The 17,315-nt window shown below is 40.1% G+C and overlaps 1 protein-coding gene across 1 annotated transcript in view; it reads left to right on the plus strand.

Moving 5' to 3' along the window:
- Nucleotides 1–316: 316 nt before the first annotated feature.
- LOC134206072 (midnolin homolog) overlaps nucleotides 317–17,315 on the plus strand; it is an 87,180-nt gene continuing 70,181 nt past the window's right edge. Inside the window, exon 1 of the mRNA XM_062681752.1 lies at nucleotides 317–1,638. Within this exon, the coding sequence (XP_062537736.1) occupies nucleotides 1,343–1,638 (296 nt within the window). The 5' untranslated portion in view covers nucleotides 317–1,342. The remainder of the gene's footprint in view (nucleotides 1,639–17,315) is intronic.

Here is a 17,315-nt window from a genome sequence, read left to right on the forward strand (position 1 = left end):
AACCTGAAGGGATTTAAACCATTATTTGCTTTACTGTTTTAAACAATTCTTTGTTACCATTTGAGGATAAACTTCCTCGATGGTCATCGATATGTATAGAACAACAAGCTTGCATGAAACTTCCATTTCTTATGCTCACCGGCAGGTCTCGCCACAAGCCTATCCAACATGCTCAGCATAGCTTTACCCGCATCCCATCCCCCTTCAATGTTGCCTTTCCGCAGTACATATGTGACTCGATTGAGTCCCTCTCCCGGCGGAAGGTTCATCCACGGGACTGACTCGTCCACAGCGTGGCCGTGCTTGCTCGCTTCTCAGTCATCGAACGGACTTGCTAGCGCACGGATCTCTCTCTCGGGGTCGCCGACGGACGACGGAGCCAGCCAGCCTCATCAAATCCGGAACATCAGCAGCAGCAGCGTGGACAAACATACCGTCAGTCACAGTCACCAGCGTTGGGAGTAGGAGTAGCAGAACAGTGTGTGGCGCTGTAGCAGTCGGTATTCCACCATATTTGTGTGTTTTCGACAGGCGGTGCGCGCGTGTGTGGGTGTCCGTCCGGTTTGTTCGGTTCACTCTCGAATCGAGTCTCGTCTACAGTGCTGGTAGGGTAGTTGTGGACCGTGCGAAGCAGCAGCGCAGATAATAAATTCAGGCAGCGGAGTGTTTCTGTCTTCCCTGCGTTCGGTGTCATCTTCGAATAGCACTATCGAGCGCATCGTTACGAAGGTGTCGTCAGCCCAGTAGCAAGCAGCTCTATTCGCGTGGAACTTGTTGGGTGTAGTGCTTACGCGATATCCGACGAAGAAGTGCGACCGTGGACGGCAACGTTCCGTACAGTGAAGCTACGCAGCTTGAGTTTGACCTTATGTAATTGGAGTGCGGTAGTGCCTGGTCCCGTGAAAATTTTGTGGCCACTAAAAAACGGGGGCACTTCCTCTGCACCGTCGACGTCTAATCGCACCGTGAGTGAGTGGGTGGGTGTGAACACCCCGAAGAAAAAGCTCTCCCGGAGTGCGTGAAGGTGCCTACTGCCAGAAGGGAAATCTTGGGAGTACAGGGCATTAGGCGTGGTAGTGTGATCCAGCGGGCTAGGCCGATTGAGGCGCAGTGTGAAAAAGTGTACGGTGCTGCGAGGTGTGGTGGATTGTCGTCGGGTTGAGCGAGCAAAGTAATGGAGTGAGAAGAGCCAAGCGCCGCCGCCATCGGTGATAAGATTAGAAAATTCAATTCAAGTGTGGCCGCCTTACACTCCATATTGAGGCTTGTGCGTGCGAAGTGAGTGATTGCGAAGTGTATTTTCGGGGCAGTGCAACGACTAACGAAACTCGGGCGTCGAACAATGGATAAATCCGGTGGAGGCGATTCTCGCGACGGTGGGCCTTCGTCAAGTTCTGCTTCGCAGTCACCGCAGAAGCAGCCAGCGGCCGTTCCGGCCATTGGGTGTGGTTCCAGCTCCGGTGCCGGGTCCAGTGGCGGCAGCAGTACCGCCACCATGACGTTGAACGTCACCACCACGACCGGGGGAAGCTTTTCCGTGCTGGTCGAGGGGGAAAACTCGGTCGAAAACCTCAAGAAAATCATATCGAAAAAGCTGAAAGTCTCCAAGGACCGTATCTGTTTGCTGCACCGCGAGAGGTTAGTATCCAATCATCGATCATGGGCTGCAGTGCTGCCAGATGGCGACAGCACTACTTTTTCTTTTTATGTATTAATTAAATTGGGAAATTTATTCGATTTCAATTCCAGTCATTAATTGTCTTCGTAGATAAAAGTGTTACAACTTTGTAACAAATTTAATACATGGCTAACGTACAATGAAAAAATAAATAAATAAATAACTCAGTAGATGATGTCATTTAACGGACCTCGGTGATTCAGCGTGCTTTTAATTCACAATAACGAAAATGTTTTCATCAGCTACCCAAAGAGCTTCGCAATTTAACAAAGACTTATCTGCCCCTTCTAAAATACCTGATAATCACGATGAAATGCACATTTCCTTGTGATTTGTGACGATAATTGTATGCCACGGGAAAGTGGTAGAAATTAAATAAAAAATAAGTCACGACCAAGATTAGATAAAGTATCAACTCAAAACGGATGAACCTAATTTACTTTCTTCTTCGATAATATTTCGGCATGCATTTTGCATCAAAATTGCAAAACTGAAGACCGCAATAACTTCTGGATATTTATGAGAGTCTGTATGAAAATGCTTCTGAGTTGCTTTTCATTTCCACCAGAAATGTTTTCTGAAGTTCTATCGAATTTTAGATTAGTTTACTTTTCAATCCTAATGGGAAATTTTACGGAAGAAAATAAGGAAATTCTCACCTGTCATAAGACGAGTTTAAACAATCCCATTGAATTCCACCACTTAATTGTATCCTGACAGATACGTATTTCGACCTCAACAGTAAGGCCGTCTTCAGTGTCTTGTACTTGACTCGACTCGAGTCGAGTCAAGTACAAGACACTGAAGACGGCCTTACTGTTGAGGTCGAAATACGTATCTGTCAGGATACAATTAAGTGGTGGAATTCAATGGGATTGTTTAAACTCGTCTTATGACAGGTGAAAACATTCCACTAAAAAGCTCAAAATAATTTTCTTATCAAAAGGAAATTCTTTTAAATGCCTACTGCAGATCTTTTGTGTTTCCACAAAATATTTTCTGAATGTTCATGAAGGGAGATTCTTTTACATTTTCGGAGGTAAATTATTTGGAATTGGGAATTTCCGAAGGGAACTTTTTGGAGATTTCGGAGGAAAGTTCTTCAGAGTTTCGGAGGAAAATTTTTCGGAGTTTCCGGAGGAATATTTTTCGGAGGTTCCGGAGGAAAATTCTTTGGAATTTCCGGAAGGAAATACTTCGGAATTGCCGGAAGGAAGTTCTCCGGAATTTTCGGAAGGAAATTCTTCGGAATTTCCGGAAGGAAGTTCTTCGGAAATTCCGGAAGGAAATTCTTCGGAATTTCCAGAAGAAAATTCTTCGGAATTTCCAGAAGAAAATTCTTCGGAATTTCCAGAAGAAAATTCTTCGGAATTTCCAGAAGGAAATTCTTCGGAATTTTCAAAGGAAAATTCTTCAGAATTTCGAAGGAATATTATTCAGAATTTTCGAACGAAAATTTTTCAGAATTTTCGAAGGAAATTTTTTTCGAAGGGAAATTCTTCGGAATTTCCAAAAGGGAAATTCTTCGGAATTTCCAAAAGGGAAATTCTTCGGAATTTCCAAAAGGGAAATTCTTCGGAATTTCCAAAAGGGAAATTCTTCGGAATTTCCAAAAGGGAAATTCTTCGGAATTTCCAGAGGAAAATTCTTAGGAATTGCCAGAGGGAAATTCTTCGGAATTTCCGAAGGGAAATTCTTCGGAACTTCCGAAGGGAAATTCTTCGGAATTTCCGACGGGAAATTCTTCGGAATTTCCGAAAGGAAATTCTTCGGAATTTCCGAAGGAAAATTCTTCGGAATTTCCGAAGGGAAATTCTTCGGAATTTCCGAGGAGAAATTCTTCGGAATTTCGAAGGAAATTCTTCGAATTTCGAAGGAAATTCTTCGAATTTCCGAAGGAAATTCTTCGAATTTCGAAGGAAATTCTTCGAATTTCGAAGGAAATTCTTCGGAATTTCGAAGGAAATTCTTCGGAATTTCGAAGGAATTCTTCGAATTTCGAAGGAAATTCTTCGAATTTCGAAGGAAATTCTTCGGAATTTCCGAAGGAAATTCTTCGAATTTCGAAGGAAATTCTTCGGAATTTCGAAGGAAATTCTTCGGAATTTCGAAGGAAATTCTTCGAATTTCGAAGGAAATTCTTCGAATTTCGAAGGAAATTCTTCGAATTTCGAAGGAAATTCTTCGAAATTTCCGAAGGAAATTCTTCGGAATTTCGAAGGAAATTCTTCGGAATTTCGAAGGAAATTCTTCGAATTTCCGAAGGAAATTCTTCGAATTTCGAAGGAAATTCTTCGAATTTCGAAGGAAATTCTTCGAATTTCGAAGGAAATTCTTCGAATTTCCGAAGGAAATTCTTCGAATTTCGAAGGAAATTCTTCGGAATTTCGAAGGAAATTCTTCGGAATTTCGAAGGAAATTCTTCGGAATTTCGAAGGAAATTCTTCGGAATTTCCGAAGGAAATTCTTCGGAATTTCGAAGGAAATTCTTCGGAATTTCCGAAGGAAATTCTTCGGAATTTCGAAGGAAATTCTTCGGAATTTCGAAGGAAATTCTTCGAATTTCCGAAGGAAATTCTTCGAATTTCGAAGGAAATTCTTCGGAATTTCGAAGGAAATTCTTCGAATTTCGAGGGAAATTCTTCGGAATTTCCGAAGGGAAATTCTTCGGAATTTCCGAAGGGAAATTCTTCGGAATTTCCGGAGGGAAATTCTTCGGAATTTCCGGAGGGAAATTCTTCGGAATTTCCGGAGGGAAATTCTTCGGAATTTCCGGAGGGAAATTCTTCGGAATTTCCGATTGGAAATTATTCAGAATTCCGAATGGGAAATTCTTCGCAATTTCCGAAGAGAAATTCTTTGGAATTTCGAAGGAAATTCTTCGGAATTTCGAAGGAAATTCTTCGGATTTCGAAGGAAATTCTTCAGGATTTCGAAGGAAATTCTTCGGAATTTCGAAGGAAATTCTTCGAATTTCGAAGGAAATTCTTCGGAAATTTCCGAAGGAAATTCTTCGGAATTTCGAAGGAAATTCTTCGAATTTCGAAGGAAATTCTTCGGAATTTCCGAAGGAAATTCTTCGAATTTCGAAGGAAATTCTTCGGAATTTCGAAGGAAATTCTTCGGAATTTCGAAGGAAATTCTTCGAATTTCGAAGGAAATTCTTCGAATTTCGAAGGAAATTCTTCGGAATTTCGAAGGAAATTCTTCGGAATTTCCGAAGGAAATTCTTCGAATTTCGAAGGAAATTCTGCGGAATTTCGAAGGAAATTCTTCGGAATTTCCGAAGGAAATTCTGCGGAATTTCGAAGGAAATTCTTCGGAATTTCCGAAGGGAAATTCTTCGAATTTCGAAGGAAATCTTCGGAATTTCGAAGGAAATTCTTCGGAATTTCCGAAGGAAATTCTTCGGAATTTACGAGGAGAATTCTTCAGATTTCGAGGGAAATTCTTCGGAATTTCGAGGAAATTCTTCGGAATTTCGAGGGAAATTCTTCGGAATTTCGAGGTGAAATTTTCGAATTTCCAAGGGGAAATTCTTCGGAATTTCCGAGGGGAGATTCTTCGGAATTTCCGAGAGGAAATTCATCAAAATTTCCGAGGGGAAATTCTTCGGAATTTCCGAGGGGAAATCCTTCAGAATATCCGAGGGGAAATTCCTCAAAATTTCTGAGGGGAAATTTTTCGGAATTTCCAACGGGAAATTCTTCGGAATTTCCAACGGGAAATTCTTCGGAATTTCCGAGGAGAAATTTTTCTTCCGAGGGGAAATTCTTCGGAATTTCCGAGGGGAAATTCTTCAGCATTTCCGAAGGTGAATTCTTCGGAATTTCGAGGGAAATTTTTTTGGAATTTCTGAAGGAAATTTCTTTGGAATATCCTAAGTAAAACTCTTTGGAATTTCCGAGGGAAAATTCTTTGGAATTTCCGAAGGAAAATTCTTTGGAATTTCCGAAGGAAAATTCTTTGGAATTTCCGAAGGAAAATTCTTTGGAATTTCCGAAGGAAAATTCTTTGGAATTTCCGAAGGAAAATTGTTCGGAATTTCAAAAGGGAAATTCTTCGGAATTTCAGGAGGAAATTCTTCGGAATTTCGAAGGAAATTCTTCGGAATTTTCGAAGGAAATTCTTGGAATTTCGAAGGAAATTCTTCGGAATTTCGAAGGAAATTGGAATTTCGGAATTCTTCGAATTTCCGAGGGAAATTCTTCGGAATTTCCGAGGAAATTCTTCGAATTTCGAGGAAATTCTTCGGAATTTCTGAGGGGAAATTCTTCGGAATTTCCAAGGGGAAATTCTTCCGAATTTCCAAGGGGAAATTCTTCGGAATTTCCGAGGGGATATTCTTCGGAATTTCCGAGAGGAAATTCATCAAAATTTCCGAGGGGAAATTCTTCGGAATTTCCGAGGGGAAATCCTTCAGAATATCCGAGGGGAAATTCCTCAAAATTTCTGAGGGGAAATTTTTCGGAATTTCCAACGGGAAATTCTTCGGAATTTCCAACGGGAAATTCTTCGGAACTTCCGAGGAGAAATTTTCTTCGAGGAAATTTTTCGAATTCCGAGGAAATTCTTCGGAATTTCGAGGGAAATTCTTCAGCATTTCCGAAGGAATTCTTCGGAATTTCGAGGAAATTTTTTGGAATTTCTGAAGGAAATTTCTTTGGAATATCCTAAGTAAAACTCTTTGGAATTTCGAGGAAAATTCTTTGGAATTTCGAAGGAAAATTCTTTAAATTTCGAAGAAAATTCTTTGGAATTTCCGAAGGAAAATTCTTTGGAATTTCCGAAGGAAAATTCTTCGGATTTTCCAATGGGAAATTCTTCGGAATTTCAGGAGGGAAATTCTTCGGAATTTTCGAAGGGAAATTCAACGGAAATTCCGAAGGGAAATTCTTCGGAATTTCCGAAGGAAATTCTTCGAATTTCCGAAGGAAATTCTTCGGAATTTCGAAGGAAATTCTTCGGAATTTCGAAGGAAATTCTTCGAATTTCGAAGGAAATTCTTCGGAATTTCGAAGGAAATTCTTCGAATTTCGAAGGAAATTCTTCGGAATTTCCGAAGGAAATTCTTCGGAATTTCGAAGGAAATTCTTCGGAATTTCGAAGGAAATTCTTCGAATTTCGAAGGAAATTCTTCGGAATTTCGAAGGAAATTCTTCGAATTTCCGAAGGAAATTCTTCGAATTTCCGAAGGAAATTCTTCGGAATTTCCGAAGGAAATTCTTCGGAAATTTCGAAGGAAATTCTTCGAATTTCGAAGGAAATTCTTCGGAATTTCGAAGGAAATTCTTCGAATTTCCGAAGGAAATTCTTCGAATTTCGAAGGAAATTCTTCGGAATTTCGAAGGAAATTCTTCGAATTTCCGAAGGAAATTCTTCGGAATTTCGAAGGAAATTCTTCGGAATTTCGAAGGAATTCTTCGGAATTTCGAAGGAAATTCTTCGAATTTCGAAGGAAATTCTTCGGAATTTCGAAGGAAATTCTTCGGAATTTCGAAGGAAATTCTTCGGAATTTCGAAGGAAATTCTTCGGAATTTCCGAAGGAAATTCTTCGGAATTTCGAAGGAAATTCTTCGGAATTTCGAAGGAAATTCTTCGGAATTTCGAAGGAAATTCTTCGAATTTCGAAGGAAATTCTTCGAATTTCGAAGGAAATTCTTCGAATTTCGAAGGAAATTCTTCGAATTTCGAAGGAAATTCTTCGGAATTTCGAAGGGAGATTCTTCGAATTTCCGAAGGAGATTCTTCGGAATTTCCGAAGGGAGATTCTTCGGAATTTCGAAGGAGATTCTTCGGAATTTCCGAAGGGAAATTCTCCGAAATTTCCGAAGGGAAATTCTTCGAAATTTCCGAAGGGAAATTCTCCGGAATTTCCGAAGGGAAATTCTTCGGAATTTCCGAGGGGAAATTCTTCGGAATTTCCGAGGGGAAATTCTTCGGAATTTCCGAGGTGAAATTTTTCGGAATTTCCAAGGGGAAATTCTTCGGAATTTCCGAGGGGAAATTCTTCGGAATTTCCGAGGGGAAATTCCTCAAAATTTCCGAGGGGAAATTCTTCGGAATTTCCGAGGGGAAATCCTTCGGAATTTCCGAGGGGAAATTCCTCAAAATTTCCGAGGGGAAATTCTTCGGAATTTCCGAGGGGAAATCTTTCGGAATATCCGAGGAGAAATTTTTCTTCCGAGGGGAAATTTTTCGGAATTCCGAGGGGAAATTCTTCGGAATTTCCGAGGGGAAATTTTTCAGCATTTCCGAAGGGGAATTCTTCGGAATTTCCGAGGGAAATTTTTTTGGAATTTCTGAAGGAAATTTCTTTGGAATATCCTAAGTAAAACTCTTTGGAATTTCCGAGGGAAATTCTTCGGAATTTCGAGAGGAAATTCATCAAAATTTCCGAGGAAATTCTTCGGAATTTCCGAGGAAATCCTTCAGAATATCCGAGGAAATTCCTCAAAATTTCTGAGAAATTTTCGGAATTTCCAACAGAAATTCTTCGGAATTTCCAACGGGAAATTCTTCGGAATTTCCGAGGAGAAATTTTTCTCCCGAGGTGAAATTTTTCGGAATTCCGAGGGGAAATTCTTCGGAATTTCCGAGGGGAAATTCTTCAGCATTTCCGAAGGGGAATTCTTCGGAATTTCCGAGGGAAAATTCTTTGGAATTTCCGAAGGAAAATTCTTTGGAATATTCGAAGGAAAATTCTTTGGAATTTCCGAGGGAAAATTCTTTGGAATTTCCGAAGGAAACTTTGAAATTTCCAAAGAAAAATTCTTTGGAATTTCCGAAGGAAAATTCTTTGAATTTCGAAGGAAAATTCTTCGCATTTTCAATGGGAAATTCTTCGGAATTTCAGGAGGAAATTCTTCGGAATTTTCGAAGGAAATTCTACGGAATTTCGAAGGAAATTCTTCGGAATTTCGAAGGAAATTCTTCGAATTTCGAAGGAAATTCTTCGAATTTCGAAGGAATTCTTCGGAATTTCCGAAGGGAAATTTTTCTGAATTTGCGAAGGAAATTCTTCGAATTTCCGAAGGAAATTCTTCGAATTTCGAAGGAAATTCTTCGAATTTCGAAGGAAATTCTTCGGAATTTCGAAGGAAATTCTTCGGAATTTCGAAGGAAATTCTTCGGAATTTCGAAGAAATTCTTCGAATTTCGAAGAAATTCTTCGAATTTCCGAAGGAAATTCTTCGAATTTCCGAAGGAAATTCTTCGAATTTCCGAAGGAAATTCTTCGAATTTCCGAAGGGAAATTCTTCGAATTTCCGAAGGGAAATTCTTCGAATTTCCGAAGGGAAATTCTTCGGAATTTCGAAGGAAATTCTTCGGAATTTCGAAGGAAATTCTTCGAATTTCCGAAGGAAATTCTTCGAATTTCGAAGGAAATTCTTCGAATTTCCGAAGGAAATTCTTCGAATTTCCGAAGGAAATTCTTCGGAATTTCGAAGGAAATTCTTCGGAATTTCCGAAGGAAATTCTTCGAATTTCCGAAGGAAATTCTTCGGAATTTCGAAGGAAATTCTTCGGAATTTGAAGGAAATTCTTCGGAATTTCGAAGGAAATTCTTCGGAATTTCCGAAGGAAATTCTTCGGAATTTCCGAAGGAAATTCTTCGAATTTCCGAAGGAAATTCTTCGGAATTTCCGAAGGAAATTCTTCGAATTTCGAAGGAAATTCTTCGAATTTCGAAGGAAATTCTTCGAATTTGAAGGAAATTCTTCGGAATTTCGAAGGAAATTCTTCGGAATTTCGAAGGAAATTCTTCGAATTTCCGAAGGAAATTCTTCGGAATTTCGAAGGAAATTCTTCGAATTTCGAAGGAAATTCTTCGGAATTTCGAAGGAAATTCTTCGAATTTCCGAAGGAAATTCTTCGGAATTTCGAAGGGAAATTCTTCGAATTTCCTAAGGAGATTCTTCGGAATTTCGAAGGAGATTCTTCGGAATTTCGAAGGAGATTCTTCGGAATTTCCGAAGGAAATTCTCGAAATTTCGAAGGAAATTCTCCGAAATTTCGAAGGAAATTCGGAAATTTCGAAGGAAATTCTCGAAATTTCCGAAGGAAATTCTTCGGAATTTCCGAGGAAATTCTTCGAATTTCCGAGGGGAAATTCTTCGAATTTCCGAGGTGAAATTTTTCGAATTTCAAGGAAATTCTTCGAATTTCCGAGGAGATTCTTCGAATTTCGAGGAAATTCCTCAAAATTCCGAGGGAAATTCTTCGGAATTTCGAGGGAATCCTTCGGAATATCCGAGGGGAAATTCCTCAAAATTTCCGAGGGGAAATTCTTCGGAATTTCCGAGGGGAAATCTTTCGGAATATCCGAGGAGAAATTTTTCTTCCGAGGGGAAATTTTTCGGAATTCCGAGGGGAAATTCTTCGGAATTTCCGAGGGGAAATTTTTCAGCATTTCCGAAGGGGAATTCTTCGGAATTTCCGAGGGAAATTTTTTTGGAATTTCTGAAGGAAATTTCTTTGGAATATCCTAAGTAAAACTCTTTGGAATTTCCGAGGGAAAATTCTTTGGAATTTCCGAAGGAAAATTCTTTGGAATTTCCGAAGAAAAATTCTTTGGAATTTCCTAAGGAAAATTCTTTGGAATTTCCGAAGGAAAATTCTTCGGATTTTCCAATGGGAAATTCTTCGGAATTTCAGGAGGGAAATTCTTCGGAATTTTCGAAGGGAAATTCTACGGAAATTCCGAAGGGAAATTCTTTGGAATTTCCGAAGGAAAATTCTTTGGAATTTCCGAAGGAAAATTCTTTGGAATTTCCGAAGGAAAATTCTTTGGAATTTCCGAAGGAAAATTCTTCGGATTTTCCAATGGGAAATTCTTCGGAATTTCCGAAGGGAAATTCTTCGGAATTTCAGGAGGGAAATTCTTCGGAATTTCCGAAGGGAAATTCTTCGGAATTTCCGAGAAGGAAATTCTACGGAATATCCGAAAGGAAATTCTTCGGTATTTCCGAGAGGGAATTCTTCGGAATTCCCGAGAGGGAATTCTGCGGAATTTCCGAGGGGGAGTTCTTCGGAATTTCCGAGGGGGAATTCTTCGGAATTTCCGAGAGGGAATTGTGCGGAATTTCCGAGAGGGAATTCTGCGGAATTTCCGAGAGAGAATTCTTCGGAATTTCCGAGGGGAAATGCTTCGAAATTCTCCGGAATTTGCGAAGGGAAATTCTTCGGAATTTCTGAATGGAAATTCCTCGGAACTTCCGAAGAGAAAATTTTTCGGAAGCTTTGGAAGGGAAATTCTGCTGAATACTCCAAAGGAAATTCTTTGGAATATCCGACGGAATTTTTTCGGAAGTTGTGCAAGGAATTTTTCCAAAATTTTCGAATGGAAATTTTTATGAATGCTCGAAGGGATATTGTTTAGAACTTCCAAAGGTTTTTTTTTTATTTTTCTAAATTTTCGAAATGATCTTTTGTGAACCTTACGGAACAACAATTACGGGGACAATCGTTTGTATTCGGATTTTCCGAAAACTTATGCGTGAATTCCATTATTCTGATGAACACCAGTCGGGTTCTATTTACCCAACTAATTTTCCGTTATTATCTCTCTGCTTCATGTCCCCTATCTCGTTTTTGCAACCTTCTGATGTTTTCTATCCTCTTTCAATTGTTTCACTGAATCCTAATACGCTGCAAGTTCATTTCAACATTTCAGTATAGTTGCTATCTGTTGAAAATTTATTTCCTGTTCTGCATTTTAACTTCGTTTTGTACAATAACGAAACAGATAATGATAATGGCGTAACCTTGAATGTAACACACGATCTATCCGTTTAATTAGGCCTGATGAGATCCTTTTTTATTTCATTTTCTTTTAATTTAATTTGATAATCCAGAGCTGCATTTGATTTTTCGTTTTTAATTTCAAAAATGCGTGGGAATTAAAAAAATATTGGCTTACTCTTGAAAACGGTACAATTTTGATTATCCTCGTTTGCCGAAGATGTTATTTCCAAAGTCCCCAAACCTCGACTTCACTTCAATTATCAATGTATTAAACAATCTGACATGAAAATTCCCCGTTTCCTATAAATACTATCACATGACAACCCACATCTCTAGATCGTTTTTCACATATTTTTTTCAACCGCGCACATCAATTCTGGCAACCCTGCCGACCCACTCTTCCCATACCTTGAAAGTGCGAGAGCAGCCCTCGCGCACTCGAATGAACGCGCTATGTTCGAACACAGGCAGCGGAACGCGAGAGCGAGATTAAACTTTCCACAAGCGCCCGCAGTTCGCCTCCCAGTGCCGCGGCCTAAAGCCTGGCCTGCCACCAAACGCGGCCTATGCATGCAACACACTGCTGCTGCTGCTGGTCCGCTCCGGCAGACATAAATTTCCTGTATTTCTCTTTGTTTACGTTGCGTGTGTGAGTGATGATCATGCAATTATTATTTCTCTTTTGCTGTGCTACCTTAATAATAATAACCAAACGACCGACGACCGAACGCAACGGGGCAGCCTTCAAGCTTCGAAGAGCCCAGAAAGTCGCTTCCTATTCCGCACTCCCCGCAAACACTGTCTGCCGTGTGCCGAAAATCGCCACATACCGACCTCCAGCTGGGTCTCGGTGCTGATGTCTCCAAACAGTGTGGTCCACCGCAACTTCTCTAGTCGCGGCGGTAGGCTTTGCGGCAAGCTCTCGCCTAGCTCGGCATGTCCAAAAATCGGTGATTACTGCGCTGCTGCCATTTTGTTTCGCTGTCAATGGCAGACCGCTGCTGTAGCAAGCAGCAGCAGTAGTTCAATCGATACCCACCACACCACATATTATAGGACGGTATGGTGGCGCACATTCTTGGCCGGTCGGTCTCCTGGTCTTGGCTTGCTGCTGCTGCGTGTGACAGCGAAAAGATGTGCGTGCGTGATCCGCGATGCGAAGACGACGTGACGTGTTCCATTCACGGACGTCACATTTTTCTTTTTCTCGCACAGATTGTTGCGTGAAGCAGATCTGCCACGATTGGGAATGGCAACCTGTGTGACGGTATGGGGGGAAACGACAATCAGTGTGGTGGAATGGGCAAATTTGACCATAGATAGACGCCCCTGCTGATTGCTGCGCCCGTCAGACGATGCGATGTCTGGGTCCCTCGCTGCGATAAGAGGGGGAGAAAGAATCGGCGAACAAGTGAGTATAGAGACCGTGGAACAATGAAATGTTTTCGGTGCGGCTAATCGAGAGGAGAAACATCGTCGAGGGAATTGGGTGGATCTGAATGGCTTTGTTCGAGTTCGGGGATTTCGGGTTTTTCGTCTTCTGTATGTGCTGCTTTGTATTTTATTGTATGATGCTTCGTCATGCTGTAATGCTATAATTAAGGCGGAAGTATGTTACGATAGGTTCCTCAATGTTCGAAATTTGAATCACAAATTCCTCCCATGGATTATTCAACAGACATACATAGTTCAAATAAAAAAATATCACACTAATATTATTAGGGCTCTTCTGAATAAGTTGAACTTAAGGTTTGTAGGTAAAATCGTCGATTCGACACACTGAAATCGCTTGATTTTGATCAACTATTATGAAAATATTCACGCCGTTATTTCAATTAACCTTAATTAAGGCGTCGGTAATCAATAATGAGAAATCAATAAATTTATTTTTTCATCTATTAGCGAAAAAGAAAATTTTTGTTTTCGATAAAACCCTTTTCCAAAAATCTCAACTATTGAAATTTCAATGCGTTGAGCGATTAAAAAGTGTTGGGAGTGTGAAACGATGTTCATTAGTGCAGGTTGAAGTCTCTCAAAGTTTCTCCCATCCTGCTTGTTCCTTTTTGTCAACGCAGCAGGATGGGAATTACTTCAACCGACTTCGAGCTGCTCATTAGACAGACCAATTAATTTGATACAATGAGCAACATGAGATTTGGTACTAAAGCTACTCAGTTCCCACCCCATTAAACTTGTGTTCAATACTCGTCGGCACTTCCAAAACCGAAGAGTTCCTGGTCACGGGCTCTGGTCTGCAAGGTAGAAGTAATTTCCTCACTCGTTCAATGGGAATTTATTCGCAAATTTCAGCGATTTTTTCCCCCTGTCTATAGAAGATATTATTTTGAAAAAGATAAGAAAACTATCTTGAGCTTTTAGAAGTCGAGTCGAGTGAGAAACACTGGAGACGGCCTTACAGTTGAGGTCAAAATACGTATCTGTTAAAGTGGCTATCATATGGTGGAATTAAATGGGATAATTCGAACTTTTCTTCTGACAAGCTCCCACGAGAATTATTTTTTAAAAAAAGTTCTGTAAAGTCTTCCAAATTATTGCTAGTGATTTTTTGTCTTTCCATGAGAAATTATTCTGCATTCCTAAAGATAATTATTCCGAAAATTATTTTTATTTCAGCGGGAAATTTACAGACATGGCGCTGTTTTATGTTTTATTTCACTTTCATAAATTGATTTCATCACTCATTAGAAAAGAAAATATGAATAGACAACCAAATTTGTCATTTTAAGAAAATTATTGAGCTCTTGTGGAATATCTCCAACTGTCATAAGGCGAGTTTAGTCCTGTTCAGTACTGCAATTTCCTATTTTCAATTAGAGATGTCACGTGATATTTACTTTTCAATATCTATAGAAATGCGGAAAATGAATAGCATGCTACAAAAATCTCATATTTGTTCCGTGACAGGGCATGAAAGTGTGCAATGTCTGCTCAATTTTTGTGTTTATTCTCTTTTGTGAATTAAAGGAATATGATTGATCTATCAACTAGTCACTATTTTTTGCATATATCTATTAAAATAATTTAGAAATATTTATTTCAAAATGAAGCACAACATCCTTCCATGACTGCCTTTCACACGAAATTGATCAAAGAACCCACGATTCCTTCATTTGGTCGCCTGAAACAGAAAAACCCACTTTGCTCTCTGTATTATGACGATCACGACTTATTCCAGTACTGGTCCTGTTTCATTTACTTCCACCACGTTGTAATCTTTACAGATCCGTATTTCGCCCGCACACAACTGTAAGAGCGTCTTCAGTGTCTCGTACTTGACTCGATTTAGTCGTCAAGATTACATCCTACGTGGTGGAGTTAAACGGAATAATACTAAACTCATCTTATGACAGTCGAATTCGTCAGCCAACTAAGCCGAACTAAGCCAACGCATGTAGTGCTAAAATTCAAACACGAAAAAGATACAAATTACACCCGATTCTTTTTTTACACAGGGGGGTAGTTCGGCTATGGGATGGGGGTCCAGTGAACTCCATGAAAATGGTGTTTGCAGCCTCGTGGTAGTGGGGGTAGATATTGTTGGGTTTCTCGGCCAGTCGAACATGTTTGCGCATGAATATTCCGGAAATTCGCAGAACTAGTGGAAGTTCACCGGCTTCTACAGCGAGACCATAGGTCGGAGAGGATATAAAGGCCCCAAATGACATTATTAAGGTCTGAGGGAAGTGTTTTCCGTTAAAAAAGCACTTGGTAGCACTCTCTGAGTAGGGTGGTCTAACCGGTAGTACCGAAACCGGTAATACCAGTATTACTGGCCAATTTTGAGTACCGGCATTGATGAGGGAAAATACCGGTATTTTCAGTATTTAATTGTTTGCTGTCAGTATAAAAATTCTCAAATAGTTTTCAGCAACATGTATTAGCTAAAGATTCACCGTGCAACAAACACTTACAATAATTGATCGTTTTTTTTCACAAGTAAGCATCATTGAAGACGTTTAAGGTTACTCTACACCTCGGGAAAATTTTTCGCCGATTTTGGTCCCCGTGCATTTTAAATAGGGTTGGGATTTTGATTTTCCGTGCTCAAATCCCGAAAGCATTGCATATGTAAAATACATGAGTAAAGGATCCGCGGACTAAATTCCCGAGGTATGAGGTTACCTTTAAGGTAGCCTCACACCTCGGGAAATTGGTCCGCGGATTTTTTCCCCATGCATTTTTACATATGCGATATTTTCAGGATTTGGGCAGGGAAAGTCAGATTCCCGGCCCCATTGAGAATGCACGGGGATCAGGGTCCGGCGAAGAATTTCACCGAGGTGTAAGGTTGCCTTTACGCTACAGCAAAATCGATCACCGTCGATCATCGTCATTAATCATACGTGATGCTTTATTCTCTTAGGTATCTGTCAAATTGCCAATGACTTTTTACTTCAACGAACATTGTTCTCATTGTTGAGAATCGTCGAAATTATAGTTCTCTAACGGAGAAAACTTGTGAAAAATAATTCAGGTAATTGAAGTAATTCAAGCACTCGAACATGTTCAAGCTGCTGTGAAACTCTGCACTCCGTATAAAGCCAACGTTGCGCTCCAATTTATGTTGAAGCAATTTTCAAACCAAGCCACAGAAATTGCAGTCAACTTATTCTATGCCCTCAAAGAACGAATCCAAGGAGGACGATGAGAATACGTCGATCTTTTTGCTTTTTTGAATAATTCGGCCGTAAAGCAACTGATCAGAAACAATTTGGGCATTTTCTTTAAGACATCCAACAGCTACTTTGATTAAGCAAGTCGACGAGATATTAAAGTGTATAATTATTCTTGATGCGAACTTTGATGCTGAGACAATGACCACACCTGACGATCGGTACGAAGAAGATATCTCTATGGATGGTGAACCGATGAACCGGTTAAAGAACAACTCGTGATAAGACTACAGCAGAGCAAAACACTTGCGGCAACTACGTTAACTATGATTGAGGATAATCCTCCCGGAATCCAAAATAAATACACTCGCGTTTTCAAGGGCCCATTCAAAACAGGGGCCACGTAAAACTGTTGTGTGTGGATTCCGTATTGAAAGGGGTTCTTTTGAAAACGCTAGTGCATTGAGTTTTGGATTCCGGGAGGCTTGTCCTGAAGGGTACTTGACAACTCGTTTAACTTCGGTTGATGCGGATTGGGAAATGAATCACACAGTATGCTATGTCTATTTAATTTTTTTTTCAGTCCAACAAGCAATGAATTTGACATTTGAAGTTTGTCAATAAATATTGTTTTTCAACCAAAAGTCAAAATAAATAGTTTTTTTTTTACATTTCCGACTTTTTTTTTATAAATACCGGTATTTTACCGGTATTACCGGTATTGACTCCACCAAATACCGAAAACCGGTATTGGTCAAAAATGGCCAATACCGACCACCCTATCTCTGAGTGAGAAAATTACCCAATTCAGCCCGCCAGAATGACGCTGTCAGTGTCGCCAATTTTTTTTTTCATCATTATGCCGTTTACAATAGCTTTCGAATTTGCCGTAAATGATGAACCAAAAGAATTGGCAACAATGGGGAAGAAATTTATCACTCATCCAGCGGTTCGGCGAGAGAACAGCAGCAGCGCCGACCAATCACGCAATGAGGAGATCAAAATAAACAAAATCCAGCTGATTTTGGGAAATGAAAACATGAGTATTCAGGTATTCCTCTGCAAGTTCCTCCAGAAATTCCTTCGCAAGTTCCTTCAAGAATTCCTCCGGAAGTTCCTCAAGCAATTCCTCCGAAAGTTCCTCAAGCAATTCCTCCAGAAGTTCCTCCAGGAATTCCTCCGGAAGCTCCTCCGGGAGTTCCTCCTGCTTGAAATTTTGCTTGAAACTCCTTTGGAAATTATTAAAGGAATTTTC

The sequence above is a fragment of the Armigeres subalbatus genome, chromosome 1 (genome assembly GCF_024139115.2).
Source record: "Armigeres subalbatus isolate Guangzhou_Male chromosome 1, GZ_Asu_2, whole genome shotgun sequence".
Lineage (NCBI taxonomy): Eukaryota > Metazoa > Arthropoda > Insecta > Diptera > Culicidae > Armigeres > Armigeres subalbatus.